The sequence below is a fragment of the Phalaenopsis equestris genome, unplaced genomic scaffold, assembly GCF_001263595.1.
Source record: "Phalaenopsis equestris unplaced genomic scaffold, ASM126359v1 Scaffold000803, whole genome shotgun sequence".
In the NCBI taxonomy this organism is placed as follows: Eukaryota; Viridiplantae; Streptophyta; class Magnoliopsida; order Asparagales; family Orchidaceae; genus Phalaenopsis; species Phalaenopsis equestris.
This window is the reverse complement of record NW_018165243.1, coordinates 1700-12257: the sequence shown is the minus strand read 5'-3', so window position 1 is coordinate 12257 and position 10558 is coordinate 1700. Positions and strand designations below refer to the sequence as shown.

At 40.0% G+C, this 10558-nt stretch overlaps 1 protein-coding gene across 1 annotated transcript; it reads right to left on the bottom strand.

Moving 5' to 3' along the window:
• Nucleotides 1-2183: 2183 nt before the first annotated feature.
• On the bottom strand, nucleotides 2184-5247 carry LOC110031375 (S-adenosylmethionine synthase 5-like). The gene is made up of 2 exons (XM_020734545.1): nucleotides 5146-5247; nucleotides 2184-3503 (listed from the first exon to the last, which is right to left on the bottom strand). Exon 2 carries the CDS (start codon nucleotides 3492-3494, stop codon nucleotides 2310-2312), a length of 1185 nt encoding a protein of 394 aa, XP_020590204.1. The 5' UTR covers nucleotides 3495-3503; nucleotides 5146-5247; the 3' UTR covers nucleotides 2184-2309.
• Nucleotides 5248-10558: the final 5311 nt, after the last annotated feature.

Below are 10558 nucleotides of genomic sequence, written 5' to 3'. Positions count from 1 at the left end.
TATATATATCTATATATATATATATTTATTTATATTTGTTTAACGGGGCTCCACATAACAAATATCACTCAAATCTTTTCATGCATAGGTTTAAAACACCAAGTTGCAATGTATGTGAATATGAAAGTGTGAGATCTGTAAATAAAGAAGAATTGTGCGCTAGTTATGTAAATACATTGTAATTGAGTGGCAATGTTTGTAAAATATGAAGTTTAGGTGTTGGATATGTTTAGAATAAGCCCTAACTATAAACAAGAAAGCATGTAGAAATTAAGTTTAAATGTTATATATGTAAATAAATTTGAATTGAGCGATACATTTGGATTCCTTACCGAGATCGTGAGCCAAAGAATTTATACCGAGGAATAAAACAGCATGGCGAGAGAGAATACCAAGCGAGTAAGAATGAAAGGGGGAGAAATACAAAATTACCTTCTTTAAGGGCATGATTTCCTCGCCAGAGTTGAGCACAGTCATGGTCACCAAGAGAGAAAACCAACAGAGACGAAAGAAATATGATGTTTTTGGCTCTCAGGTTTGATTTGATACTAATTTTCAAGTTATTATCGCCTAAAATTTCAGCCCTTAAATTTGTCGGCCGAAATTTCAACAGTTTCCAAGTAATTTAGAAATCAATCAAAAATGACAATTAGATTTTTAGCCATTATACTAACTTGACTGAAAATTCAACATATTGTTCAGCCGCTAATCTATTGTTGACCATTTGGCCACATATTTGGTTGGCAAATACCCGGTTGAATAAAATATGCCGATCATTCTATTGATTTGGACAGCTTCTTCTGAATTGCGAGAGGAAGCTCAACAACTAAGGATCTATTTGGGGCAACTGCAACTTATTTATATGCTGCTGAGCAGCAACTTTGCCAGAAAGCTGTTGTCGTCAAGTTGTGTGTTTGTTTGTTTAGTGCGGTTATACAATAGGTGTGCTTCAGTTGTTTATGACAAAAAGATTTGTCTGCCCTTGTATTATTGTGTTTTTTATAATAGAAGTAATCGAATTTGTATAATTTATATGTGAAAGCAAAAATAAGATTCAACATCCCCAAAAAAACCATATATTCAAATAATACAACAATAAAATGAAATCTCTCTAAACAATGAGTTACATAGCAAAAGTAAAATTAAAACTACTGAAACAACAAGTAACATTGTGATGATATTGGTTTTGAAGTGAAGAAGTCCGACTTTAAGAGAAAATTGCCTCTAAAAAAAAACTCTTCATGCTAGATTACTATCTGAAGTAGAATCGTCGAGTTGATCCGCCCACCTGAGAAAGTTACAGTCTTTCTATGATCTATTCCTCAGACACATAAAATTTTCTTCCGCAACAGTGCTTTTGTCATGAAGTGTGCAGAAAACATAGCCGTCAGCAGTAGCAATACAAGAGTCTAGATGCACCAGAAATCCTCGAACTCATAATTTTTGTAGGTTTAAAATCACAAACAGTTAGATGTAACATTAACCAAAAACACATAGTTTCATAAACCCGTGAGAGGTCTCATAGCAAAGGAAAAACCGTCGAATAACAGTCAAATAATTTGACATTGTAAGAACACAGAAGACCTTAAAGATAGGGGATCTTGGTGGTTTTTAAACCATGTACTTCTGTGTCTGTATGTATCACCTTAAAGACCATCCAGAAGAACTCTAAGAATCTTATGACGGAAAAAGTAATGAATCTTGGTTGTCTTGTCGGCAATCATGTCAAAACCCATAGCAACATATAGACCATCAAGAAGAACCTCCCAACTAGCCTATGCTTGGAAGTTCATCGGTCAGAATTCATTCCCTTTGTCATCTGTTTCCGGACCATCCTTGAGTGGGGTGGGGACAAAAAAAATTGAGGAATGCTCTGCCCTATAGTCCGAATAACTATTTTTGGTTGCACACAGGTGATTGTACCTACTCTCATTTAGGCACAGTTATTACCTACCATGAAAAACTAATTGAAATAATCATTCATCATCAAACTGCAACAAAATTTATTTCACTAACATTTCAAACAAAGCCTCTTTCATGCAAAAACCAAGTGATCGCATCAGGAAATAGATTGTAGCATTAACAAATATATAACCAGACAATGAACAGCATATTTCCATAAGTTTACAAGACAACGACTCTGTATATGGATATAATTGTTGTTATACAAAACAGTAAGAATCTGCAATTAACATCCCAGTTTCAAGCAAAAAACCAAACACAAAAAAAAGTATGAAATTCAGAGGAACAAGAAGAAGAGAAGTGATAAACCATGAGAACATAATCCGCCATCGTCTTGCTCAACAGTCTTAAGCCACGGTCTTCTCATACTTGAGAGGCTTAACCACCTCCCATGTGAAGTCAGCATCATCCCTGCCAAAATGACCGTAAGCAGCCGTCTTCAAGAACCTGCCATTGCCACCCCTCTTCAGATCAAGATTGATGCTAATCATACCGGGCCTGAAATCAAAATTCTCCTTCACTATACTGAGGATTTCCCTGTCCGGAATCTTGCCGGTGCGATAGGTATCAACGAAAACTGACAGAGGCTCCGGCACACCAATGGCGTAAGAGACCTGAACAATGCAGCGCCTCGCAAGCCCGCTGGCCACCACACTCTTAGCGGCTTGCCTGACAATGTAAGCACCGCTGCGATCGACCTTCGTTGGATCCTTTCCGGAGAAGGCTCCGCCACCATGAGCTCCCCAGCCGCCATAAGTGTCGATAATGATCTTCCTGCCGGTGAGGCCTGCGTCGCCATGAGGACCACCGATGACAAAACGACCGGATGGATTGAGATGGAAAATGGTTTTCTCATCCAGGTATTGTTCGGGGATCACCGGCTTGATGACATGTTCCTTGAGGTCAGCAGCAATCTCATCGTTGGTGACAGTTTCATCATGTTGGGTGGAGATGAGGACTGTGTGAACTCGAATCGGAACCATGGCTCCGTTGTCGTTGCGGTACTCAACAGTGACCTGTGTCTTCCCATCGGGTCTCAGCCAGGAGCAGGTTCCATTCTTGCGGACCTCAGTGAGCTTAGCTCCGAGCTTGGTTGCCAGGACATGGCTGAGAGGCATGTACTCAGGGGTCTCATCCGTGGCGTAACCAAACATATGCCCCTGATCACCGGCGCCAATCTCCTCAGGGAGCTTGGTGAAGTGGCCATGAACGCCCTGAGCAATGTCAGGAGACTGCTGCTCTATGTTCACGAGAACATTGCAATGGTCGGCATCGAGGCCAACATCATCGGAGATGAAACCGATGGAACGACAGGTATCACGAACGATCTTCTCATAATCGACATTAGCTTTAGTGGTGATTTCACCGAAGACCATCACCATGTTCGTTTTGGTGCAGGTCTCGCAAGCAACTTTGCTGTCAGGGTCCTGAGCAAGGCATGCGTCAAGAATGGCGTCGGAGATTTGGTCGCATAGTTTGTCTGGGTGCCCCTCGTTTACAGATTCGGAGGTGAAAAGAAAGGTGTCTGCCATTTCTTATAGCTGAAAGAAGAATACAGAAGTGAATGAAAAAAATAGATATTAGAATGCTTGTCGATAAAAAAAAAGGAAATTGATCAAACATTAGTGTCACTAGAGTTACAATCTCTATGAAGAAATATAAAACAAAGTTAAAAATTAAGCACATCGCAATGAAGGCAGTACGAGAATACAAAACTGACAAATTTTATCTTCCTTCAATTTTTCCTTTCGACATGAATTATTAGCACTTCTATAGCAAGAATTTCAGTTTAACGACAAAAGTCAGTTTCTTTCCTTCAAAAGCCAAAACCCAAGTAAGAGCTTAAACTTTATCAAGAAATCACCCATGAAGGGAATAAGACAAATATTAAAGTATAAATGCATAGGGTTGTTAGCCAGCTTATTTCGAGCTTAGTTGGGGCCAGCTCAAATCAGCTCAAATGTATTGAATTTAGATTAAAATTGGCTCGTGGTTTGTTATGTTCAATTTCGAGCTAGCTTAGTTAGGGGCGGCACCAACCTCTTTTTTGAAAGGAATTGCCCTCCTAGACCTAACGTGAGAGGGCTAGGGTAACGAAGGGTAAAATGTATTTCAAGATGGGCAAAACCGATATTTTAGGAGGGACACAAGAACAAATTGCTCTCTCATATAAGTAAAAAATCTAAAATTGAGGGAGCTAATTTCTCTCGAAATTGAAACTCAAATTTGAGTTAATTGAATCCATTCTGGCTCGATCCAGCTCGAAATCGAAAGAAGGTGGCTCAAATAGAGTTATTTGGATATGTTCCAACTCGAAATTCGCTTTTAGCTCATTATATGTAATTTTAACTAGCATTATATATAATTTTTATCAATAAAAAATTTTGAGCTTATTCATGTATGGCTTGAATCAGTTAAAAAAAAAATCAATTCGAAATTTTGGTTCATAGTTTGACTCTTTTATTTTAATCCGATCTCAATCCTAACTAATATTTGAATCAATTTTTGAAAAATTAACAATGTACGGGCTAAATTCATAGCCCTATATATATGCATAAGTTAAGAAGCTGCAAATTATAACCAAACCAAGATATTTACAAAATTAATTAAAGAATGGAAACACCGAAGGGAATAAGATTGCAAGATAGGACACCAAAAATCGGGAAAACAAGCTCACCAGGAAGATAAAATTTAAAGGTCACCAGACCTAAATTTAAGGGTTCAATATGACAAAGAAAATACAGAAATTGCGTCGTGATAAACACATCAGAAACAAGCTACTTGATAGAATCAATCAATGAACAGATGTGTTAAATCGCCATACTCCAACTAAATCAAATGAATATTCAATAATCACAATTTCTCAACAAAATGCCGATCGATGACCTAAACTGCAAGTTCGTAAAATGTAAGCATCATCGACAACAACAGCAGCAAATGAATCATTCAAAAAACAACTTAGAAGCGCAAATCTCAGCACCTCAAACTTGAAAAAAGAAAAAATAAACGAAAAACCCCATTAGATATACCTAGATCTAATCCTTTCCGATTCAACCAAACTAATCACACCCACCAAATCAACCTAAATCAGGGAACACGATGCAAAAAAAAAAAAATTTTAAAAAAAACATAACCTAAAGCGTCCAGTAAAAACCATGAAGAAATTAGGGTTTCCTTTCTCACCTCTGGCTGGGCACGAAATAAGGCGAAGAAATAGCACAATCTCCCCCTTCACCTTCTTCTCTTCGCCGAGGCAATGAGAATCAGATTATCCTTCGCGGCCTTCTACCCATGCCTCGGTTGCCTATTTATAGGTGTGGGACGCTTCTCAGATCCAGATCTTTCAACCGGATACAACGGGTGGTCCATTTCCGAATACCGGTACAGCCGGTGGACTTATACATAAACCCAATTTATAGCAATCACATATAATTGATTAAGGAGTTGAGAAAGAGATTTTTTTTAATAAATAATTAGTGGCAAAGCACTTTCTTTGATTTAGAAAAAAAAAAAAAAAAACTATTTTTTTTTAAAGTGTTAGAATAGTCCTCCCCTATTTTTATGAGGATATTTTAGATTCAGAGTTTATAGAAGTGCAAAAATAATTCCCGACTATTTTAAAATTGAGTTATAATAATCCTTCATTAGAATTATTTTAATCCCAATCAAAAAAATTATGGAACTAAAATAGTTTTATATAAATAGTAGAGGGTTATTTTAGCACTTTATTTTCTTAAAATAAATTCAAATATTTTAAAATTTATTATAGCCAATTTAATGAAGATATTCCGACTCCAAATATGTCCATAAAGTGGGCTTTAAATTTTAAATATTAAAAATAAATTATAATATCATATTTATTTGAAATTATATTATATTAACCACATATATTTTTATAAAATAGAAGGGAGAGTTGGCGGAGTTGGTGAGGGAGGAAAGGTAGTTAGATACATGTGTTGAAGAGGGTAGATGAGGATTGAAATGGTAGGTGGATATAAATTAGGCACACCAAAACCTATATAACGCCTAAAATTTCTTGATTACATCTATAATACTTTAATGTGTTAAATTATGCATGAAAATATGTATTTAATATTTTAAAAGTATATGATAATGGTTAGGATTGTTAATATAGCTCCAAGATCCTTAATTGATCAAAATCGATTGTTTTGAATTTGTCTCAAATCGAGATTGGATCGAGATAAACAAATCGAGCAATGAGTCGCAAAGTTTAATCCAACTTTTTTTGAGTCGATTCTGAGCATTAAATGGATCGACCGGAACAGACTCAAAATCGGCTGGTAGTATTTTTTTTTTATTTATAAGAAAAAATGTATACAATTGATATGCCACCAACAAATTTTCATCATCCGACACGAATATCGAGACATGCCACGAATCTCGAGCCGATATTTTAAGCATGAAACATTCAAATCTTGATAAAAAGTCATTCAGAGCTCCGATTTCAGCAAACTTATAGTCAAACTGACCGGCTTAATGAGATGAACCTAATGATATGAAAACTAGTTCAATCTGAGTCAAATCAAGCCCAGATCAAGTCATTGAACCACACTTAAATGATTTCCAGACACATTTGAAAAATCAAAGGGTTTTCGAATATGACAAGTTTATACTCAGATCGAGCGGCTCGACAAGATGAATCCAACGAGCCCAAGATCACTCAATTCTGACATCATTGAGGCACTTAAATGTCCAGTAAATCCCATATGATCAATGGAAGCTCTCCGGATCAAAATGATTCATATTCTTACATTAATTGCACCCAGAACATTATAAATAGAGCACCATCTCTCTTATGAGGGGGGACTGAAGTCTGGAGAGAGAGCCTCAGACCTTGAGGAGAAGCTATAGTTTAGTATCACCACCGATCGTCGTTGAACACCGCTGAACTCTGTTGTCGATCACCGCCGATCTTTGTCGTCGACCACCGCCAACCTCCATCATCGACCACCGCCGATAGCAGTCGACCATCGCTGAACGCCGAAGACCATCACCGATCTTCGTCAACCTCCGCCAACCGTCATCGATCACCAACCAGACGCTTTCAGTCAACGTTGTAATCTGGAAAATATAGTTACATTTTCCCGTCTGTGGGATAAGGATTTTTGTAATCATCAATCAATAATAGATTTTTGCAACTGAGTCAGGCCCCGTGGTTTTTTCCTTTACGGGCTTTCCATGTAAAAACTTCTAGAGTAGTTACTGTTTTTTTCTTTTTCAACTGAGTGTGTGCAGAATTCTCTTACAATACTAAGACGATAATTGTTACTCTACCGACGCGAATTTTCTGGCACGCATTAGTTTGATGTCGTATGTGGGAAACGAAGTCCTTTTCGACATTGTCTTCAACTATAAGAAGTTGATCCCCTACTTCATTTTTCAATGATGTATATCATCCAACTGGTTATGGAACCTCCTTTACATGTTGAAGATCTTCTCAGAAACATTCTTTCAGGTTGGGGGGCAACCTTCACTGCAGTCTCGAAGGTTTGTTCATGTCAACGTCCCGGGCACGACTGTGGTGGGGACATCATCTCATATTACCAGTTCATATTACAAGTCTTCAAGAATCTAGATTGGACTAGGAGGCAATCTTCACTGCAAAAAACACTTCCTCAGTATCCCCTCATTGTACTGGAGTTCCTCTTCAACTAGACCAGGAAGCTGATATCTTTAAGGCTCAATACTTGTGTTGTTTTACAAGCTTGTATGGAAAATACCCCCGCCAGGAGAGTAAACAATTCAAAAGAAACAACTAACAAGTCGTCAAATATTTTTTTTAGTATGACTGCAACCATATTTCCAAGAAAACATACGGTCTATTGCAACCTACACCCCAGTCTCGAGAAATACAGAGCATATCTGACACTTCATTATGGGATTAATCGATCCCAGAGGGACTCGATTTGACCTCTTCCATTACAGGAAGCAGTAGTCAAGCAAAGACTTTGACGAACAGCCTCGGATAGGTCAAAAATCTTTGGGGATTTCCTTTGACCTCTTCCATAACAGGTTACAGTCGTCAAGCAAAAATTTTGACCAACAACCTAGGATATGTCAACCGTCCTCAGTGGATTTCATATGACTTTATTCATTACGAGTTAATGCCGTCGAGCATCTCCGGTTATACAACTCAGAACTAGTCCTACATTATTAGTGGATTTTTTCTTTCAACCATACCCGTGGAAGTTGATCCCAGAAGAGAAGACTCGATAGAAAACTACAATACCCTAAGAAGTCAAGCCTCAAAAGGCACAAATACACGAAAAATCTCAGAAAGCTATGAGCCTCCGTAGGTACAAGTTCAAGCTCCTATAAATCATAGGTTTGAGAAAGCACAACCTTAAAAGGCAAGAACCATAAAAAATACGTGACTCTTCATTTTATAAAATGAGTGTGTTAACTTTAATTGCAGAATTTCATATGGTTGAAAAACCACAATAATCTCATAAGCAATGCCAAAGACGTACAAAGAAATACATTATTATCATCTATAAATGTCACATCAAAAGACTACAATAACCAACATATACTTGTAGAAGAGCTACAACAAATCCGTTCATCTCCAAGTAGTGTCGGCATCACCTCCCCAAAACTCCAATACTTTTGATGATTGTCAAAGGGTCTCCAGATATCACCACCACAAGCATGAAAATCTTCCTCTCAAAGTGTGATAAGAAAACTATAACATTTCTTCATCACCTCTGGAATGTGCAAGAGCGACACTGGAATCTCCTGTGGAATGCACGACATCAACGCGAAAGAAGATCCTGCTGCTCTCCTACTACGCATGTTGAGGACGACTTTCACTCTTCACCACAACTTTGCGCCGTAACTCGACATTGCAAATATGCACCGGAACTCTGCATTATAAATCGACACAACAAATCTTTGTTGCAATGTGGCAAAACAACTCTGCGCCGCAACTCGGCACCGCAACTCTGCACTGTAGCTCGGTACCTCAACTCTACACCAGAACTCAACATCACAACTCGACACCACAACTCTGTACCGTAACTCGACACGACAACTCTGCGCCGTAACTCGATATCGCAACTCTACACCGTAGCTCAGCAATACAGCTCTACATCGTAGCTATGGACCACAACTCAGCACTATAGCTCGGCACCGCAACTCTGCACCGTAGCTCGGTAATTCAACTCTGCACCATAACTCGATACCGCAACTCGACACTGTAGCTCGATACCGCAACTCGACACCACAACTTTGCACTGTAACTCGACACTGCAACTCAGCGCCGCAACTCGACACCGCAACTCCGCACCGCAACTCGATCCTGCAACTCTGCACCGTAGCTCAACACGGCAACTCCGCACCGTAGCTCGAGACCGCAACTCTGCACGGTAGCTCAGCACCGCAACTCTGCCCGGTAGCTCAGCACCGCAACTCCGCACCGTAGCTCGGGACCACAACTCTGCACTATAGCTCGGCACCGCAACTTTGCACTGTAGCTCGGAACCTTAACTCTACACAGTAACTATGTACCTCAACTCTGCACTGTAACTTGTCATTGCAACTCGACACTGCAACTCTACACCGTAACTCAGCACCACAACTCTGCGCCACAACTCAGCACCACAACTCTGCGCCACAACTCGACACCGCAAATCTGCACCATAGCTCGACACCACAACTCTGCGCCGCAAATCAACACTGCAACTCGGCACCGCAACTCGACATCGCAATTCGACACTGCAACTCTTCACTGCTGTGCAAAATGATTTTCTTCTGAGAAATTCTGAATTAGCTGAGGACTCCACACCTACCTTCTTTCATGACATTGCACATTAACGCATCACGCCACTGCGATGCTTCGCTAGCACGTCGCCACGACACACTGCCACATCACGTCGTTGCGCTACAACGTGTAGCCCCAACACACCATCACAATGCGTCGCAACGTTGTAACGCATTGCCGCGTCGCACCGCTGCAATGCATCACAACATTACAACGCACTACTGCAATGTGTCTATGCGCCGTCGCGATGCACTGTTGCAATGCATTGTCACGTCATAACACGTCGCCATGACACACTGCCACAATACATCGCTGCGCTGCAACGTGTCGCCCCGACGCACCACCGCAATGCGTCGCCGCGTCGCACCACCGCAATGCGTCGCCGCGTCGCACCACCGCAATGCGTCATGACATCAAAACGCACTACGTCAATGCATCTCTGTGTCGTTGCGATGCACCGTTGCAATGCGTTGTCACGCTGTAACGCGTTGACGCGCCGCATTACCGCAACGCGTTGCCCCACAGTGTCGTGCTGCCGCATTGCGTTCCCCCACCGCGTCGCGTCGCGCAGCTGCAACGCCAAGCCGCTTCGCGTCGCGTCGCTTCGCCACGATGCACCGCCGCATCTCTACCATCTTCTTCAGACCCATATTTATAGGTTTAAAAAATGTCTTGGCCAATAAATGCACATTAATATGAAAATTTAAAAAAAAATACAAACATTAGATGCTCATAAATAATAATAAATAAAAACTTTTATATTAAAAAGAAGGTCAAATTCTAGTAATCTTCTTTTCAAAAATTCGAAGCCCCCCC